The 22,441-nt window shown below is 37.6% G+C and overlaps 1 protein-coding gene across 1 annotated transcript; it reads left to right on the top strand.

Annotated features, from left to right (window-relative positions):
* The first annotated feature begins 550 nt into the window (after positions 1-550).
* Positions 551-17,404, top strand: CRYZ (crystallin zeta). Its single transcript, XM_063427228.1, has 9 exons — positions 551-657; positions 2,263-2,379; positions 3,353-3,505; positions 3,921-4,084; positions 10,138-10,189; positions 10,830-10,979; positions 13,480-13,581; positions 15,008-15,103; positions 16,848-17,404. The coding sequence occupies exons 2-9, from the start codon at positions 2,269-2,271 to the stop codon at positions 17,007-17,009; spliced, it is 990 nt and encodes a 329-aa protein (XP_063283298.1). The 5' UTR covers positions 551-657; positions 2,263-2,268; the 3' UTR covers positions 17,010-17,404.
* The last annotated feature ends 5,037 nt before the right edge of the window (positions 17,405-22,441 follow it).

The raw sequence follows: 22,441 nt of genomic DNA, 5'->3' as shown, positions 1-22,441 counted from the left end.
GTGAGTGAGTCAGTGATCGTGTGTGTCTGTCAGATTGTGTCAAATCAGTGTGTGTGTATGTCAGTGTACCAGTGTGTGTGTGTTATACTTTAACAGGAAGAGGGGGAGGACAAATGTAAATTAGAGGGCCGAGTTCCGTCATGCCTAGGTCAGCACAGATCCAAAATACACAACTGGCCACATCTCACCTGACTCTGATTGACACAGCCTGCATGAAAAAAAAAAATCACACTACACTCACAGTTTGGCTATTTTACACAGAATATTGTAATTCCACAATAATTTCACAATAATTCATTGTTTAATGAATAACCCCCTTTGGGTTTCGAATCCCTGCAACACGCCAAGTTCCATGTAAAGACCCTGTGAGTCCTCGGCAGGCATTTTTAGTGTGGTTTCATAACCTTCTTGGAATAAAAATTAAAAAAGTTGACTAATTCTTAGTATCATGCCAGCACCTTGCTTTCTTTCAATGGCCAATGTGCACAAGACAATCATTCTGAACATAATTTACCAAGTAAACTCTTGGCAGCTTTGCCCTAATCTAAGATGGCTACTGAGCCTTCCTTTGTGGTCACATGGTATGCTGTGCATATACTGAACTTTCCTCTGGCAGTGATAGATAAGCTGGAGACTGACTGTGACAGCGTGGAGAAGGTAAAAAGAAGGAATTGCTCTATAATTTTATTTATGTATTGCATGTATCTCTTCCTCAATGTATGATTACTAAGGACCAGAATAGTGTATGTACAGAGGGACTGAGTTTGCATATACAAATGTGCAACTTATAAAATGGTAACATTTACAGAATATACTTTGTAAATACAGTATACCTCTCTAAAGAAGGGTGTAACTGTACTGCCTGTAGCTGCTATTTCTATAAAGGGGCAGCTACCCCTCTCTCTGACTGCTATAATTATAAAGGGGGCAGATTTACTGAATGCAGCTACCCCTCTCTCTGACTGCTATAATTATAAAGGGGGCAGATTTAGTGCGTGTTGATGCTCCTCTTATTATATGTTTTTGCATATCTTTTATTCTAATATGGTGCTTATACATTAACAGTAATTATTTTTTGCAGATTGTCATGGCATGGATTCACATATTTTAGCACATTTTTTATACTGTGATTTTTTTCCTTCCGCCCTCTCTCTTCTTCTTTTTCCTCCACTCTGGTTAAATGGTCCAATGAAAGGCTGGTGTATGAGACAGAGCTTTCCACTACACTGGATTAAAGTAAAACCTTATTTATAATTTGCTTATCCCTTCCTAGAGGAGGTACCTAAATAAAACACTTTGGCAATATATAAAAGACTAGAAGGAAAAAGTAAAACTGATGGAAAATGGTTTCACTACGGGACTCCTTGCACCATAACTACAACAGTGCGTTTAAACCAGTGGTTGGATTTCTACATATTAAGTGGTTCTATCATATATATATATATTTGTATTTTTTTCCTTATGCCCCTTGTATCTTGTACTTTCCATTTAGCGACCTGCCTTTATTTATCTGTAATTATCTTTTCATCCTTGCGCCTGTGTCCCTGATGTCTGCAGTTTGCCCTTCTGTGGGATTCTTTTGACTGATGAATTTGGGGCAAACTAGCTTAGCAACTGAAATTAAACTTTTGATTATTCTCCACCCGTTGCCAAAATTTGCAGAAGATCACACTCGCCATGAGAAAAAGTAGTCCCTGGTTTCTTTTTGTTTTTTTCATATAATTACATAAAAACATGGAGAATTAGAGGGACAAAAAAGGATTAATACAAAAGCAAAACCTGCAAAGTGGTAGGGCCTCTTTAATTTTATTATTTACACTTCAAACACAAATATTTGTTAAATGTACTGGATAAGAAAACATTTACAAATTTTAAAATCCTACAATGTGCCAGTGTCCCTTTAAGGTGATTCTGATGTTTGGTGTTGAGAGTTTGATGCCCAGTTAGCATAAAATTTATCAGCTAACCAGTAAACTTAAATAAATTCTTAAAATCATTCTTGGAGTGAAGAATCCATCTCTTCACTCCAAGCTGAGAATGTGGATTTTTTTGTTGTTGTTGTTGTTGTTTTGTTTTTTTTTTGTACATATTTTTTTTTTTTAATCTTGCATCGCCAGCCTCCTGATATTTATATTCTAGAATGGATAACAGGGAATAAATAGGTCATTATCAACCTTTAAGAAACTGTACATTTTATGATCACATTTTATAATTCCCGTTAACATTAATTTTATTAAAACTCTTTATTTCTCATTTGAATAGATTAAAATGACCTCTGTGAACAGGTTGATGCGTGCTATTCGAGTATTTGAATTTGGGAATCCTGAAGTCCTAAAACTCTGTACAGATGCTCCGATCCCTTCACCAGGAGAGGATCAGGTAGAAAATATTTAACAACCATGTATTTACTCAGTGTTAATATGTTACTGCAACATTTTACTCAGCACATTTGCATTCTGTACGGGACTGCACTAAATACAAGGGTTTACTAACTCATGTTATGGATTTAATTTCTAAACTCTGAATTAATGTAGAATTTAAATTAGAATAACAAAAATAGATGATCTGGAACGATTCTCGATTTGTAGACAAAAATTTGGATATTTTACAATTCAGAATTCTGTTAATAATCCCCTTTTTTGTACCATGGTCTAAATTTTAATAGTCTTTTTCGGAATTCAGGACACCAAAATTATGGGCCTTCCCCATGGGAAAGCATTGATTCAATGGTTTCATATGGGGGATTTAAAGACACTGGACGTCCTCATGCAAAGCGTAAGGGCATCCAGTATCATTTCATGGCGTCAAACTCTGTTAAACAGCAGGAAGCACATTCAGTTGATGTCTGGTAGACAGCCACCAGAGGCAGTCTTAATCCTGCAATAAAACCATTGCAGTTTCTCTGAAATGTTTCAGATTGAACGGTTAAGGGGACAGGCACAGCGCACCCAGACCACTTCAATGAGATGAAGTGGTCTGGGTACCCATTGTATCTCTCTCTCCCTCTCTCTCTGTGGATGTGGGATAATAGGTATGTGTAAGGATTCTAAACAATATGGGGAAAAGTCTTACATATTAAGCACTTTGTATAAAAGAGCTTTAATGGCTAGATCTCATCTTACAGGCAGGGCCCTCTCTACCTTTTGTATGTCTGTGTATATTGTACGTTCTCCCCTAATTGTACAGCGCTGCAGAATATGTTGGCGCTTTATAATTACCAGTAATAAATAAATATTCAGAAATATAATTTATTTGTATTTTACAACACTGTTTTCCTATCTGTAACATCGTTATTTGGTATATTATTATTTTAAATGTTTTTCTGTTCAATGTTGTCTTTCCATTAAATAAGGTATTAATACGAGTTCGTGCTTGTGGCATAAATCCCGTAGAGACATATATCCGAGCTGGAGTGTATGCAAGAAAGCCAACTTTGCCGTACACACCAGGAACCGATATTGCGGGAGTTGTTGAAGAAGTTGGGAAGAAGGTGACGTCATTCAAGGTACAAAATTATTTAATTTAAGTATTATATATTGTGTTTTTTATGTTACTGGGAAACTGTGTGTGTGTATTTGGCAGTTGTTTGAGATGTCATGCACTTACATTAACAAGGAGTGGAAAAATAATTTTACCAATTTATTTTAAACAAAAATGATCAGTTTTTGTGTTCATGTTGTTGGTGGGGAGAGGGGGGTTCACATTTTTATTTATTTATTTACATTGTTGGGAATAAAAAAAACTCTGCAGAACTGCAAGCGAATGTGTCTATATAAGTTTTATTTGTTAGCTTCATCAGCAACAATATTACATATTTATCCTCCGCGGCTCGACAGTATAGCGTCCATGTGTAATTTCCAACACTGGAAATTTGTGAAATACTGAATTATATGGTGGTTTCTTCTTTTTAATTTTACCAGAATGGTGATCGTGTATTCGCCACAAGCACAATCACAGGCGGCTATGCAGAATACACTCTGTGTTCAACTTCTACAGTCTATCCTCTGCCTGACCAGCTGAACTTCAAGCAAGGGGCAGCCTTATCTGTGCCATACCTGACTGCCTACCGAGCACTCTGTCACAAGTAAATTCTAAAAGAATGTTTATATCTGTTTTATAACACACAAATCAATGCAGAGTATCTTATACAAGGATTATTTTCAAATGTTTTTTTATTATTTTGAAATAATCTTAAGAAGAAGAATTGTAAAAAAAAATTTGTCAACATTTCAACAATCAATAATACAAAGATTCTTAACATCTCCCTCTGCTGCTGTGGTAAGCTGCCTAGGGATGTACGAATATTTGGGTTGATAACCAACTATCAATCTGTATTTTTGTCCACGTTGAAATATCTAGTTTTGTTAAAACTGGAAATAACGTTTTGCAGGTTTTTGCCTGCAAACATCTCCTCCCCGGCAACAACTCCTCTTTTTGACAAAGCAGCTTTCTTATTAGACATAGTCCTGCACAGGGCTGCCATCGGAAATTTGGGGGCCCTTTACACCATCAAGGTCTGGGTCCCCTAGTCGGCCTACAAGGGTGCAGTGTGTGCGCGTGTAGTGGATGCAGTGTGTGTGTATAATGTGTATAGTGGATACAGTGTTTGTGTAGTGGATGCAGTGTGTGTGTGTATAATGTGTATAGTGGATACAGTGTTTGTGTAGTGGATGCAGTGTGTGTATATAATGTGTATAGTGGATGCAGTGTGTGTATATAATGTGTATAGTGGATACAGTGTTTGTGTAGTGGATGCAGTGTGTGTGTGTATAATGTGTATAGTGGATACAGTGTTTGTGTAGTGGATGCAGTGTGTGTGTGTATAATGTGTATAGTGGATACAGTGTTTGTGTAGTGGATGCAGTGTGTGTGTATATAATGTGTATAGTGGATACAGTGTTTGTGTAGTGGATGCAGTGTGTGTATATAATGTGTATAGTGGATGCAGTGTGTGTATATAATGTGTATAGTGGATACAGTGTTTGTGTAGTGGATGCAGTGTGTGTGTGTATAATGTGTATAGTGGATACAGTGTTTGTGTAGTGGATGCAGTGTGTGTGTGTATAATGTGTACAGTGGATACAGTGTTTGTGTAGTGGATGCAGTGTGTGTATATAATGTGTATAGTGGATGCAGTGTGTGTATATAATGTGTATAGTGGATACAGTGTTTGTGTAGTGGATGCAGTGTGTGTGTGTGTTATGTGAAGGTGTTATGGTGCCGGAGTGTTCCTTTAAAGTTGCAGGAAACCTTCCCAGTGAGGAGGACAAGAGTAATACAACTGGCTGTTATTAACTTGCACAAAGTCTAATAAGGTTTATCGTTTGCCAAGAGAGCACGAGTAGAGTGCAAAGGGCTAAGGTGGATTTCTGGCATTCTTGAAAAACTTTAATCATCCATTTCATATGCTTAAAAACAAAACCCAGGGTTTAATTAACTAAACTGCACATTGTGGGGATTTCACACACAACATGGATTTTTTTTATGGGATGATTTATGGGATGATAATATTAAACAGTCGAGAATTGCCCACTATTTCAATTCTCTTAGATCTTAGAGATCGTTATCATGTAAGTGAAATGTATTCCATACAAATATAATCACAATTTGTTATAAAAATAGATATAATTTATTGTGACAAATAAAATAATAATAATATTAGGCAGCATGCATGATAATAATCAGTGAATATTTAGTATAACATAAGTATGCAATGGTAATGGCTATACACAGTACAAAGCTACAGCATCAACTGTCAAGACTTTAGATTTATGAGGGTACTTCGCAGACAGAAAAAGCAAAACTTCACACAGCCCAGCGAAAAGTCGTAAAACCTTGGCTAACAGATCAACTGAGTAACCCTTTCAATGCTGGCTAGATCCTCCTAGGCATAATATATCATATTTTCATGTAATTTTCAATTAAAATAACATTTAAACTAGCTCATTAATCATTTCCTGGAACCATCCAATAAGAATAATCTATCAGATTCTATAAGCCGAATTTTAATTTGCCTATAAAGATATCTTATCTTATTTAGAGCAAATCAATACACCTGGATAAAAACAATGGTATGCTAACACGTGATAATATCACATTAATATATAATTAGAAAAAACTAAGAAAATTCTAAGACTCTGTGTAAATACCTGTACAAACTACCCCAGGAGAAAAAGGGGGATAGTGACTGGTATAACACAGGGATTTGTGTACCGATAAGAGACTCCAGGTAATTTCAATAGGGGCTTAACCCCAGATTAAACAAAAGACAACAAACGATGAAACATTTAACTAGTCTCAGTATAGAAATAGTCCTGGGACTAGCCACATCGCCTGGAAGTATGTATAGCAATGCAGTGTAGTAAAGACCTGGCTACCACATTTATAGTAAATACTACTATAGACAAACTATCCAAAAAATCAAACAAAAGTATATACAGGTGGTACTAATAATTCTATGCCAACCACATAGAATAAATGTAGGGATGTAAATAAAACGTATATAGTCAGAACCCAAACCTAAATATAAGCTTTAATATAATTTGCTATATAGGGATGGGTAGCATCAAATGACTATATCCCAGTCATAATTCCTTCTGGGGAGTGTCTAGTATTGTAATCTTGTCAGAACCCAATATAGAGCTGCCTTAGGTCCAAATGCCCAAGAGATAATAATAATAATAATAATAGAACCCCATCAATCGAAATTGGTGAGTATTCATATATGGGGCTCAAATATACATAAACAATTCTATAGAAATAAAAAATAAATATGCCTCTCTCTGACGTTTATTTATATTTATTTTTTATTTCTATAGAACTGTTTCTGTATATTTGAGCCCCATATATGAATACTCACCAATTTATATTGATGGGGTTCTATTATTATTATTATCTCTTGGGCATTTGGACCTAAGGCAGCTCTATATTGGGTTCTGACAAGATTACAATACTAGACACTCCCCAGAAGGAATTATGACTGGGATATAGTTATTTGATGCTACCCATCCCTGTATAGCAAATTATATTAAAGCTTATTAGGTTTGGGTTCTGACTATATACGTTGTATTTACATCCCTACATTTATTCTCTGTGGTTGGCATATAATTATTAGTACCACCTGTATATACTTTTGTTTGATTTTTTGGATAGTTTGTCTCTAATAGTATTTACTATAAATGTGGTAGCCAGGTCTTTACTACACTGCATTGCTATACATACTTCCAGGCGATGTGGCTAGTCCCAGGACTATTTCTATACTGAGACTAGTTACATTTTTCATCGTTTGTTGTCTTCTTCTTAATATATCATTATTCTAAATTCCACCTGCAGAATGGAATGTTTATAACTATATATTTTTTAGTTAACGAAGATTTCTAAATATTGAAATCTGACCGTGATTTATCCAGTCATATATCATGCTATTAGATTTTTTTATTAATTTAGATTAAAGGAACACTATAGTCACCTAAATTACTTTAGCTAAATAAAGCAGTTTTAGTGTATAGATCATTCCCCTGCAATTTCACTGCTCAATTCACTGTCATTTAGGAGTTAAATCACTTTGTTTCTGTTTATGCAGCCCTAGCCACACCTCCCCTGGCTATGATTGACAGAGCCTGCATGAAAAAAATACTGGTTTAACTTTCAAACAGATGTAATTTACCTTAAATAATTGTATCTCAATCTCTAAATTGAACTTGAATCACATACAGGAGGCTCTTGCAGGGTCTAGCAAGTTATTAACATAGCAGACATAGCAGGAGATAAGAAAATCTTAATTAAACAGAACTTGCAATAAAGAAAGCCTAAATAGGGCTCTCTTTACAGGAAGTGTTTATGGAAGGCTGTGCAAGTCACATGCAGGAAGGTGTGACTAGAGCTCATAAACAAAGGGATTTAACTCCTAAATGGCAGAGGATTGAGCAGTGAGGCTGCAGGGGCATGTTCTATATACCAAAACTGCTTCATTGCGCTAAAGTTGTTCAGGTGACTATAGTGTCCCTTTAATTAAATAAAACCAGCATAATTACCAGTTAAGTAGATATTCTCATCAGACGAGTAGGTAGTCCCAGGAACTTGAATGCGTGTATGATTGGTTGTATGGAGGTATGTAAGTAATAGTAAAAATTAAGTGTCAAGGAGTGTTTCTTGAGTATTAGTCCCAGAGTGAATATCTGTCATGGATCTCTCTGCATGTCCGAATCTGAAAGCCCAAACTTCTCCAACTCCAACTAACCTCTCTCTTCCCTTTGTCCTAACTTTTAAAGGGCTAGAGTCTCTGTACGTCATAAGTTGATAAGGTCAATAGGAAACTGAAGGTGTGGTCAACCTGCAGATTGCAATTTAGGTATTTGGTCCATAGAGGACAGTCTCGCCTCACTTAACCTTCCTATCCAGGAAAGAGTTAACTTTTCCAGATGACGATTTTGATGTCATTTGGCTTATATAAAATGACCATCATAACTTAAATTTACTGTCAGTTCAAAGCGTTTGCCTCAGTCTTTGTGGCAACGACTTTGATCGTAATTTCTAAAATTGACAGCTGTAAACTCAATTTCACCCTTACTTACAATGGGACCTTGTACAATTTAGAAACTAATATTAATTACTTGTCTTCTCTGTCACTAATGTCTGTGTTTAGAATTATTTCTATTCCATTAACATTTAAACAGAGCATTCCATCCCCCTGCTTCATTGCTTATCACTTGGCTTGTTTATATTATGCATTCCTTAGCTCAGGCTCAGTGGCTAGTGTTACAGAAAGGATAGAAATTTTGTGTCGTTGTTATCCTGAAAATCCAAAATGGAGTCTGCTCTGTTCTGAGTGACTCAGGCAATATATACTTTTAATTTCTATCATAGCACAAAATGTCTGCCGATATAAATATCCTGACAAATAGTGCTAAGATATACTTCTGAGTAAAGCAATATCTATGTGTACACCTTTGCCTGGTTTTTGAGGTGTTACAGGACCAAATCAGGTTTCTGTCCATTTGAGCTTTCTTTTGCTGGGCCTGTGTCTCATTTTGGGTCATGTTATGAAACCATCAATGCAATTTAACACATAAAATCATACCATTTGCAAAAGGAGACACTGGGCTTTGCACTGTGAGCCTTATCATTTCGTCTATTTTTCGTCTTTTTTTCGTCTTTAAAAGTTTGTGGTATTCACGATTTCTTCACTTTTTATATATACACATTCCATTTTTGCTGTGTGTTTCAGAAACGTGATGTATGCTTATGTACTCCTCCTCCCCCCATTCCAAATTGTGCTCCGCTCCATCTCCTGCTTACACCAATACCCCCGTACGGGGCATCCATGATTACATAATGTTGTGGTTTTGATGCTTGGCGTGTCCCTTAAAAAAATATTTTCTTTCTCTTCAATGAGATGTTCCTTAAATATGCCAGCCCTGTTGGTTCCTCCCATCTAATCTTTTGAACCTAAGTTAGTAAAGCATTCTAATCTAAAGCTAAAATCTAAATAATGTGTTTTATACTTGCTAACACAACCTGAGGCTCAAACAAGGAAAAAAAGTAATGTAAACTTGTAATGTTACACATAAAAATGCATAATTCGGCACTCTCCAAAAATCACGTACTTGCGTATTATTTATTTCATAGCAGAATTCACACAACATTTCGGCTCACTCACAAATCTTTTTAAAGGATCTTCTGTGTGAGCTAAAACATTTAAATTTGTGTGCCGCCTGCTATGCACTAAAAAAATGACACCACGGAATTTTTGAAGAGTGACGTTCTTTTTTTTTTTTTTTTTCTCTTTTGAATTTATTCTTCATTATGTAACGATACCGTATGTCTATTCAGCCTCCCACTTTAGTAAGAGGCCATCCATTTAGTGTTTTATGTAAACTTGTAGTGTTGATCTCCCCAGAGGTGTACGTTAATCGTAGAATAAACCAGATTTTTTTTTTTTTTTTAAGTCTCCACTTTTGTTGAAAACATAAAGTATAAAATAAAGCCTGGAGTAATTTTTTTGCCGGGAAGAGTGAGATTTGGCCTCACTGGGACAGGAGCCTGGTCTGAGTCTGGCAGAAATATATTCTGCATATTTAAAAAATATTTGATACTGGGAAAATCTGTCTGTTGATGACCTGCTTGTTTTGGTTTTAGAGCCCATGCTAAACCTGGAGAAGTTGTCCTGGTTCACGGGGCCAGCGGAGGAGTAAGTAACAGCTACATCTTTATTCATTATACAAATTCATCACATTTTCAGAATTTTATTAAACAAATCAAATGGCCTCTATAAGCCAAATATCCTCAGTGCATTTGGTTATGTTGATTAAGGTTTGGTCACTGTCCTCCGGTTCTCATTTTGAGAGAGATTTGATAATGAGGCACACAGAAACCTCGCAGTGGTAATCTGTAATTTACATTTTCGGATAATCCTGTCCATTTTATCCATCCTGGGAGAACGTGATTGGCTCAAAGCAATGGAGGTGGGCTTAGCCCAGGGCTTTCATCCAATCACTGCCAATCTGCTTGGATACATTTGGTATTGATATTGCGGAAGCTGTCCAACTATGTACTGGTAAGGGATTCTGGGAAATTTAATTTAACAAGAAGTAGACTACATAAGATGTTATATACTAATGACTTCATTTATTTGTTTATTTCCACATTTCAGTATGTAATGCCATAATACACCTTACTTGTGATGTCCCCTCTCTCTATTTCAGAAATAAAAGACATAGACAAGTCCATGCTTACTATACTAAACAGTATAAAAAGTTGTGTTTCTTTTCTTGTATACTCTGTACCAGTCTGCTGTTCCCAGTAGTTCTGATCGTCCTTTTACGTTGCAGGTGGGAATAGCTGCGTGCCAGATCGCCCGAGCATACGGACTAAAGGTTTTTGGCACAGCTGGTACTCCAGCGGGACTTGATTTAATTCTGAAAAACGGAGCCCACAAAGCATTCAATCACAGAGAGACAGATTATATTGATAAAATTGAGGTACTGATTTATTCTCCACTTGGAGGCTGAGAGCTATGCATTGTCATGATGTGTTTACTTGCCAGAGCTACATTTTCACTAACAGGAAATGTTAGCCCTAAGAGGCTTTCTGCAATGTTTGCAATTCCATTTGTAAATAGGATATTACTTACTTTCTTTTTTTCAAGGGCAGAGATCAGGTCCCTGCAACATCCCACAACATCACACTGACTCGTCATCTTTTTGTCCAATCCACTTATACTCCTAGAGCATGTGCAGCCACTGCCGCACTCCTCCAATGAAATCTCTCTATGAGAAGCATTATAGGAGGTGTGAGAGCCGAGTTTGAATCACAGTGGCAGCGCCTCTAGTGGCTCTCAGGAAGACTGCCACTAGGGGTGTGTTTAAACATTGGCGTACCTACTTAATGGCAATGTTTTACAGAGACACTGCACTCAGTCCACTTCATTAGGATGGTAATGATACCTTTCATAATGGTAACAAAGAAGCAATCAATTCTCCACTGTGCAGCAATGTTATACAGAATGATTACAAAAAGACTCCCACATTGAGTTTCTGAAATATTATGTCAAGTGTTATGTCTTTGTTTTGTAGGGAAATCGCCAGATATTTATAGTTAAACAACAAAACCCTGACTATCTAAAACTAGGGTATTTCCCTGGTATAAAAAAACCTAGAACCGTTGTGTACTTGGTAACAACTAGGGAGATGTTCTGTTAATAAATGAACCTAGATAAATAAGCATAACCACATGTATTGACAATGTAACTCGAATTATTCATACACCATTGCTAGAATTTACTTTTGGTTCCTGACCCTTTACTTTAGTAAATAACATTGACAGTGATATGTGTGTTCTTTGCAATAATTCCATACTCACCTTGAGTCAATAAGGCAACCATGTTGTAAAGAAAAATAAATAAATAGAATGAGGTGTAGTTGTAAAGCAGGAAAGCTATCATTTAGAAGGTACAGTGGAACCTCGGAACTCGAACGTTACCGCTCACAAACAATTCGGAATTCTAACTAAAATTATGCGTTAAAAATGTCTCGGAACACAAACGATCCTTGGTATCTGAACACATCACGCGGCATTCACCTCTATGGTAATCTTGTTGGTAATCTTAAGCAGTGACACCTGCTGGTTCTACGTGAGTATCAGTAGTCAGGCTGTATTCGGGAGAGATTGATGGATACGGTGGACGAGCTGCTTATGTCTGGATTTTTGATGGGCACTGCCATTGCTGTGGCAGTCGCTCTCTGCAGTGGACTCTGTGTAAGTGCAGGGGAGCTATCTGCCAGGTCAGCTTTTGACAGCTAGAAACTATGACTGGGCGTGTCCTGTCCACGTGAGTGGCAGCAACTTGGGGGTCATGAGGGAGGTGAGTGCCCGTTGAGCAATCTTTTGGGACTCTGTTGTTCCACGTCAGGCTTTCAGGTGGCTGGCAGATTTCTTTGTAAAAGTGAACACAAGTACTGTAGTAACTGCATGTTGGCGATACAGTTGTCAGGAAGGATTGGATGTACTGGATGTACATGTACATGATCACATCTGGTACATGATATGTCTGGAACGGATTAATCAAATTTTCATTAATTCCTGTGGGAAATGTTGATTCGGTTCCAGAACACATCGGAACTCGAACAGCCTTCTGGAACGGATTAAATTCGAGTTCCAAGGTTCCACTGTATTTTATTATTAAAGCAGGAAACCTACCAATCATAAAGAGAACGATTTGTTTTAAAACCAATATTACCATAGGAAAGAGATCTAATTATAAAATAAAACAATATCCAATGGGAAGAAGTATGGTAGATGCTTATTAATACCAGGGCTCAAAATGTCCTTTCATTGGCAAGTAGAAATTCAGCACTGGGATAGGTGTATTGGAACTGTGCCAGCTCCTGCCTAGAAATCATCTACTTTTTGCTGCTTTTGTGAGTTCTGCATGTCACTCAATGGTTTAACCCCTTAAGGACACATGGCATGTGTGACATGTCATGATTCCCTTTTATTCCAGAAGTTTGGTCCTTAAGGGGTTAAACAATAGAGCAGTGCAATGTAACCGTTTGCTCAGAGTGTAGTCCCGCTTATCGGCCTCCAGGCCTCGCCTAACACAAGCACCAAAACATGCAGGTAAGATTTCAAACAAACATCCCGTGTGACTCCCAGACACACTGACAAATGTAGATGAGCGAGATCATCAGTACGTTCTCTTCTTCTAGTTGTTAAGGGATACCTAAACTAAATAGATTACAGTAATACTTAATACCTTTAAACATTGGTCTCATAATTTCACTGTGAATTCAATCACACACTACATGATTAAAGTGCAGTCTGTACATATTGCTAGTCATTTTGTTTAAAATGAAAATGTATGGGTAAAAGTCTTAAAGGAAGTATAAAAGAAAGTATAAAGGAAGATGTGCACTTTAATGTTTAGATATTGACTTTTAATGTGGCACGAAAATGTACCTTATTGCTCTGTATTCTTATTAGGAGGCTACTGGAGGACAGGGAATTAATGTTATACTGGAAATGTTGTCCAATGTTAATCTCAGCAATGATTTGCGCCTCCTGTCTTCCGGCGGCAGAGTGGTGGTAAGTAATTTTATTGTTATATTATTTATAAATATCCAAACTAGTCTAATGGCTAACAAAACATACTAGCAATTGTTGAAAAATTAGGATAAGGACAAGAGACGAATTCAACCCTGCTTGAAGTGTCTAATGAATGTGGAGCATAATTATACAAAATGAGCTGTGCACTCTGGTAGTTTATAATCTGTATCTAACTGCTGATATTATTAAATACATGTTTTGATGTAATACGGTAGCTGTGTAAGGCGAAATGAGGCAGGAAAGAGAGTAGGGAGTTCTGGGTGTATGAGATAAACTCAGGGTAGACTGTTGTAGGTATTGGAGTTAATTGGATAGTTAATATGCTTCCTTAAAGGGACTCTCCAGTGCCTGGAAAACAAATAGTTTTCCTGGCACTGCAGGTCCCCTCTCCCTCCTTCCTCCTATCCCAGGTTGCTGAGGGGTTTAAAACCCCTTCAGTGACTTACCTGTATCCAGCGCCGATGTCCCTTGGCGCTGGGTCAGGCTCCGCCAACTCTCCTCTGCTGATGTCGGTGGGGATGACCTAAAGCGCATGCCCAGCAATGGCTGTACACACGCATTACACCGCCCCATAGGAAAGCATTATTCAGTGCTTTCCTATGGGGATTCCGGCGACGCTGGAGGTCCTCATGCATTGCGTGAGGACGTCAAGCATCTCTTAAAACACTAAAAGTGTAATAAGAACCCGAAGCTCCTCTAGTGGCTGTCTAATAGACCGCCAATAGAGGAGGACTTAACCCTGTTAGGCAATTAGTGCAATTTATGAAAAACTGCACTACTTACACTTGCAGGGTTAAGGGTAGTGGGAGTTGGCACCAGATCAATCCAATGGGCAGGAGTGGTCTGGGTGCCTGGAGTGTCTTTTAAATAATTTTGGTATTATTTTAAAAGTCTGAGACTAGGGCAATATCTGATAGCGTGAAGCATGGCTTTCCATAAAAATGGTGCAGCAGTAACTAATTCCAATAAGTAAAAATATGAGGATTGGGCTGTGAGCAAAAATAATAGTCTTTGTCTGAGTGTAGAGACTTTGATGGCCTGTATATTCTAATTGGACATGTAATTTTGGAAACGGGAGTAGAGAACACTATAGGTATGTACAGAAAATGTAACCAGGAGTTTAAATCGAGCTCTCAATTATATCGGAAGCCATTATAAGGACTGATAGAGATGGACGCGGAAGATAAACGTGGCAAGAGTGTTCATTACTTTAATTATAATGTAAAACAATAAAATCCCTAATTCTATATTTACTCTAAAATAATAATAAAGAAACCCAAACCAAAATGGTCCCCCAGAGGGATTAGAAACACATATTTTCCCGACAGACTAGTTAATAAGATTTTTCTTTTTTGTTTGTTGTGTTTTATACTGCATTATTAAATGAAATCTTTCCTTCTAACAGATTGTGGGCAGTCGCGGACCAATCGAGATTAACCCTCGGGACACCATGCTAAAGGAATCCAGTATAATTGGAGTTTCACTGTTTAGTGAATCTAAGGTATACTTTAAAACATGGTTTTAAATAAAAAAGAAAATGGTTTTGGTAGGAAATCTAAAACCTAGTATGCAATTAATTCCGTCTAAACAGGATTGTTATAAGAGCAGAGCCATCGAGAGGAGATAGGAAAATGTAAAAATAATAATTATTTAATAAAGGGACAATATAGTCACAAGAACCACTACAGCTTAATGTGGTGGTTCTGGTGTCTATAGCCTGTCCCTCCTAGCTCAGCAATGTAAATGTTGCCTTTTCAGATAAAAGGCAGTGTATACATTGCTACCTAGTAACACCTCTAGTGGCAGTCACACAGATGGCCACTAGCGAAGCTTCCCATTTCAATGCAGCATGTATGTTCAGCATCTCCATGCTCTTCGTGGATATGCTGTACGCTCCCCATAGAGATACATTGATTCAATGCATCGCTATAAGATGATATTGATTGGCGCAGCACTGCGTTTTTTCCTATGCGAAAGCATTGGATTGACAGATTGTCAAGATTGATAGAGGCAGGGCCAACTTCAGTGAGACCAGCGAGGCAATGGAGAAAAGGTAAGTTAAACACCATTTTACTCTATTCGGGGGGACATGGACATGTACACAGGTTCTCCAGCACTATAGTGTTAGGAATACATGTTGTATTCCTAATACTGTAGTGTTACTTGAACTATAATTGGGTATTTTTTCCCCTCACCCTGTGAATTGTTTTGTACAGGCGATGCCACATATAGAATAGTGGTACATGTTTTTGGCATTAGGAAAGCTATAAAAATACTGAATAAAATGCCCCATAAATCAGTCTCAAATAAATTTATTGATTTTTTTAAAAAGATTTTTTGCTGCAGGTAATGCATTTTTCTAAAAATAAAGACCATATGTTGTAGCCGTGTGTCTGTCTTATACATCTTCCTCTTGCATTGTCATTCCATATATGTGGCAGAATGGAAATAACGAGCATTCAAGAGCAACCATTTACTACTGGCTGCAAGTATTTTAGAAACAATAGAACATGGTTTACTGAGTGTGTATACTATATAATATAGTTATATAATAATAATAGTAAATGTCCATGTTCCACGCTAAATATCTCAAGAAGCTTAACAAACGTTTTGGATCTGAATAACCAGTGCCCATCCTTATAGAAAACTATTTTGGTGTTGTTATGCCTTTCTGGGAGTGTTGGTAAAATAGTGTTATGAGCTACTTTGTATAGGGAAGGTTTTTAAATGTACCTTATCGTTATGTGGATGTTGCACGCCTGTATATTTGAGGGTTGGTATAAATCGTTAGCGAACTTTGTCACTATTTTTCCTCTAAAAACAAAACAAAATTTATACCAGTTCATCTTGGTACTGTCAGCTGTATGTAGTAATTGATCATTCCATAGACCAAGTTCTACCTACATCTGTTTTGGCTCAGGATATAATATACTCTAATCCAGAATAGCTGTAGATGGTGATTAACTCATTAAAATAAAAAATAGTATATTGACTCCTAGAAAGCTTTGTACAAAATAAGAAGACCAATACTAAGGGAACATATAAATTGTGTACAGGTTACCCGTAAGTACAGTAATGATATTTTGCATAGTCTAATAATAAAATATAAAATAATGGCCAACATGTGCACAGCTGTTATATTTTCCAGGAATTCTGGGAGTTCTGTGGGTCTATCCATAGATAGATATAGCGTCTGTGGCAGAATATTTCCTCTGTTTAACATTTTGTTATATTTGTTGTTGTAGGAGGAAAGGAATGAATCGTTTGCTGCACTTTTTGGGGGAATAGAGGCTGGCTGGTTAAAACCACTGATTGGACCGGAGTATACATTAGATAAAGCTCCACAAGCTCATGAAGATATAATACAAACCAGCGGAGCCACTGGCAAGATGGTCTTTGTGATCTAAAATGTGAATTAAGAATGTCCTCTGTCTGGAAATTCTATGGCTGTTAAAATAAATACTGTAATACAGTTACCACTTTGGAATCATTTGAATGTAATCTACCCTAGACTTACTTTTTGCCCATAAATTTTGATTATATCTTAATCTGTATGTTTATTAAATTAAATAGTAATGTTGGTGATTTCATGTGTTATTTAATATCAGCTACTCCTGGCACATTTGTATACTAGTCTGTGAACAGGTGATGATGGTTATTAAATACTGAACTTTGGTCAGACCAGACTCCAAGCTGCTGCTGCTGGTAAAGTGCACAACTCCCAGCTGTCTAGTCACCCACATTTGTGTATGTGTGTGTGTATATATTTCGGATTATTCAATAAATTGCGATTTGCAGTGAACTCAAATCTGAATTGCAAAGTATAGGCAGCATATACAGACTGTGACTATAACGGCCTGCGGGTGGCTGAGTACTTCCGTTACTTCTTGATTTCCTAGGCTATTTTCAGACCATCCGGTATCGCCTTGCTGAGTCAAAGTGCTTGGTGCCACTAGGAGCGCACAGAGGCATGTCAAGTCAGCTGAGAAGCATTCGGAGGTGAAATGTAGCGAGTGGTTATAGCAGAGATTATAGCCTTTACCCCACACAATGAGTTTAGACTGCATGTACAGGTAAAACAGAACTGACTTTATTGCAGCTGTGCAAAGGTATTTATACCAGAACAGGATCACAGTCATACAACAGTGTAATTAACAGTACATACAGTTCCCCATCAAGACCTCTTCCCATAACTCCTTGCTGAAACAACCCTCAGCCCCAACAAAATAAAAACATACTTGGCGCCATTTTGTCTATATCACTCTTGTTAAAACGTGGATAGAATACAAAAGTCATTGTTTTTGATTAAACCAACATGCCCATATAATTCAAATAACCTGAAGTATACATATTTTATGAACACAATGAATGCCTCTTGTAAAACACTCACCCATATAAGAGGAATCCCTGCCCTGCAGCCCAGGGACCATAATAGTGAGGTTGGAGAATGTTTACAAATTGTCTGTATTACCTTAATTTTTCCATTTGGATTCCATTTCACTACAGTTTGGAGTTTAGTGTGCAGCACTCTATATAGCCCTCTGCTCGGCTAGCATCAGTTAATGGGTTGCTCCAAGACACTCTTCATTGATTTAGGTATGAAACACTGCACATACAGAGTTTGGTCCCTCTGCTGTCGGAGGTAACTAGACCTCTGGCCATTTTTATTGTTTCATCATTAGTTCGTAACAAGATTGCGGTACTGTCTAATTTTAATTCTGTGCATGTTTGCCGACTGATACACAGCATGCTGGCACAAGACTGCCAATGACAGTACAAGCATCTTCATACCACCCATATACACCTCTTAGCCCACCTTCGATAACATCCATCCCTCTCAATTGAAGGGGATTGATGACAGTGAAGGAGGTTCAGGCTGTAGGGAGACCTGGAATTGCGATAATGCTCTTTCTATTTTCTAGTGGGGGAAGACCAGTATAGGAAGGATTACTTTTAATATATATATATATACACACACACACACCACCCCCCACATACGGTTTTGCACTCCAGCCTCCCAGTATTCTATGTCTGGTGCTCAGCTGCACAATATACAAAGTTACAAATAAAGCCAGCACTCGAAGTATTCTTCAAACAAACAATTGAATCCAGAAATAAATCCAACAAAGTCGACGTTTCAGCTCGTCTCATAAATTTTCTTTCCTGAATACATTTTGTGAGACGAATGGAAACGTCAACTTTGTTGGATCTATTTCTCGATTAAATCGTTTTTTGAAGAAGAAGACCTTGAGTGCTGGCTTTATATGGAACTTTGTATATGTTGCAGTAATCCTTTAAATACCTCATCTGAATAGAACTACCCCGAATGATTAATTTATTCATATTTATAAAGCACCAACAAATTCTGCATTGCTTTACAATAGGTGGATTAACAGACATGTATTTGTAACCAGACGAGTTGAATGCACAGAAATAGAGGGGGTTGAGGGCCCTGCTCAAATGAGCTTACATGACACAAAAGGTGAGGGTAGGGTAGAAAAGTAGGTTGTATTTTTCTTTTTTTTTAATGACAATTGCAGGAAAGAAATCAGGGTGTGGGGGTGAACTATTTCCAGTTTAATTGATATGCTTTCCTGAAGAAGTGATTATTTTTCCAGATCAGGTATTTTTACCATTTGGAATTATTTTGCTGAAACTCGGAGTTTAGTAAATAACCCTGTACGATTTAAAAAAAAATACAAAAAATGTGTCTATGAATGAACTCCAAGTGACACTCCTTTAGTGGTGTGTAAAATGGACATGTGTGTCTTATTGATGTCTTGGTATTTGGTTCTACTTAATCTATCACTGTTATGCTTGGAAAATCCGGCAAATATATATTTAATTCCTAATTCAATTAATGGGAAGATGTCATAAAATGTTTTTTCCGGGTGACTAATCCGATCCTCAACTAGATTCTTTCTATAACTTGAGTCACTTGTGCACTTTTTAGTAGGGTTATATGTTATTTTTTTTCCAAATGCAGCACGTATTAAAGTCTATGGCATAGATACGTGGCAGATCAGGTTGATGACATCAGAATTAGCTAATATAGGGACTTTTTGGTGTTTGTAATGTTTCTAATTGCCATTTGTTTGTTTTTCATTAAACATATTTGAACTTTCTGTCATAGGGAACACAACAAAATCCAATTTTTTTTTAATGGTAAAAATGTTCTCTCTTTTAAATATTGTGATTTTCCCAGATTCCTGATTTTATCTTGATTTGAGGTCATTGTTTAAAGGAGTGGGTTACTTTTACCTTATACATGACTTTCCTGGTTGCAATATCCAAACGTTATTTGGTATCCCAGATGATTCCCCTAAAACTCAATTGTTACAAACTGGACACCTTTTAATAGGAAAAGTACATTTTATTCATTAGAGTACCTTTGGAAACCTGGGAATAGTGGAAATTTGACAAGGAAATTGCCAATTGAGGCCAAAATAGCCAAGTTGATAAAGTAACAGCGTTTGTGACTGCTTCTAATGCCACTATTGGAGCTTTAAAGGGACACTGTACACACTTTAGATGCTTGCTCTCAATTAAATGGTTGTAGTGTCTAGAGTAGCCATCCTTTCATTCAGCATTAAACCATTTGTAAGAATTGTGATTGGCTGAGAATACCAGCTGACCACATTAAGCCCATTGTTGGTATGAATTGGGATGGCACGAAGGAAGTGTGTAATCTCGGCCGTGGCCTCACCTAAGCCACAATAAGCCCCTTCTTTGAAAAATATACTGAACGTGAAATACACTTGAATAACTTTATAGGGGAATCAAAGAGCCATAAACACTAGAGAGCAGTGTGATGCTTATTGTAAGGTCTATGGGAGCTTCTCTGTTTATTCTTGTCAAAACATGTCGAGGTTTGACAAAACCCATGGCTTTCCCCAGCACCATTAGCTACTGCCTCTTTAGCCAAAAATATGAAATTTAGATTTAACCATTACAATATTAACTCATGAGAGCAGTGGACTAACCTGTCTCCAGAACTCCGAGGCAATCATCGCCATTCAGGATGGAAATGATATCGCAGCCAATCAGAAGTGTAAATTCTGAGTGCTGAGGGGGGCCGTGTTTTTTGTAAAACCTCTCCATGACCTCTTTGCGCCATAACGATTACATCGAGTTGCAGTGTTTATATTGCTTAGACTTCCCCTTTAACACAGTTTAATTTTTGTCTCATTTGTGCATTTGGCATATGGAAAACAACTATATATTTTTTTAATTCTTGTTCTTTTCACAAAAAAAATGAAATTTTCTGTAAGTTTTGTTTTCGCATAATAAAGAATACAACTTTATTTACTAAACTGTGAGCGATGCTGTGTTAAAGGGACACTGTAGGCACCCAGACCACTTCTGCCCATTGGAGTGGTCTGGGTGCCAACTCCCACTACTCTTAACCCTGCAAGTGTAATTATTGCAGTTTTTTTATAAACTGCAATAATTACCTTGCAGGGTTAACTCCACCTCTAGTGGCTGTCTACTAGAGAGCCACTAGAGGGCACTTCCTGGATTATAGCACAGAAATCCTGTGCTAGAGCGTCGCTGGACATCCTCACGCTTTGTGAGGACCTCCAGCGTCGCTCAATTCCCCGTAGGAAAGTATTTTCAATGCTTTCCTATGGAGAGCTCTAATGCGCATGCGCGGCATTGCTGCTCTTGCGCATTAGGTTTCCTCAGCCGGCGGGCGGGATCAGTCTTGCCCACCGGCTGACGTAATCACAGGGAGGAGCGGCGGCGAGCAGAAACCACCGCCGAGGGACATCGGTGGGGTATCAGGTAAGTGACCTGAAGGGGTTTTCACCCCTTCAGCTACCGGGGGATGGGTGGTGGGAGGAAGAGGGGACCTGCAGTGCCAGGAAAACGGATTGTTTTCCTGGCACTGGAGTTACCCTTTAAGTAGCCAGCAGCATTTAAGCTAAATTAGCCAGGCTGGTATGTTTTTTTTTTTGGTTTTTATTTTAACCATGATATTTTGGCTCAAACATTTCAACCCTCTTATCAATTATCCATAATATACTATTTAGTGAATACATCCTAATATATTTAATCCTTTTCTTGAAAGATTGGCTAGCCTGCATCCCAATTATGGTTCAGGGGGAGCATTAACTGGCATAGTCTAGCTATGGATCATCAACCTGCTAATTATTTGTATGTATAAAGCACCAACCTGCTCTGTAGCGCAGTACTAAAATCACACACTATAGAACTGATCTGTCCAAACTATTGTGCAGGAAATTAGGTGTTTGTATGGTCATCATTCCACTGCACAGCCTGCTGATACAGTGGTTTACTCACTAAACTGAGAATTGCGGAGAACAGGATTAGGGAAATACTATGAAAAAAACTTTGTTGACAGGGTTAATCACTAAAGTGAGAATTCAAAGTGAATTGTACATTCAAGGCCAGAGTTGCCGAAGTGAAAGCACAGCTGACTTAGAATGTTTTTCCAGTTTGGCTATGACCTTAAATTTAAATTTCACGTTGAATTCACATTGCATGCTCATTTTAGTTAACCTTGTATTTATTTATTTTTTTCTTCAATTTGGCTATTTTGACCATTGCAATCTCATTTCCAGTTCACAGTTTAGTGAATAAACCCCACATGGGGATTTACATGATTGGAATTGTTGCTGATCAGTATCCGATAGGATCACAGCTTCTGGCCAGCCCAGAGCTCTCTGATGGCACATCTTTGTGCACTGTGGCCTGTAAAAGCTGCATTGTTGACTGTGACTCCAAGGGAACAGCAGCATATCAATGACAGCAGTTCTGCTTATTGGATGCACACACAATGAGGGGAAGGAGCTAGGCTTTTATTTTACAGCGAGAT

The sequence above is a fragment of the Pelobates fuscus genome, chromosome 7 (assembly GCF_036172605.1).
Source record: "Pelobates fuscus isolate aPelFus1 chromosome 7, aPelFus1.pri, whole genome shotgun sequence".
NCBI lineage: Eukaryota > Metazoa > Chordata > Amphibia > Anura > Pelobatidae > Pelobates > Pelobates fuscus.
This window is presented reverse-complemented; position numbering and strand designations above follow the sequence as displayed.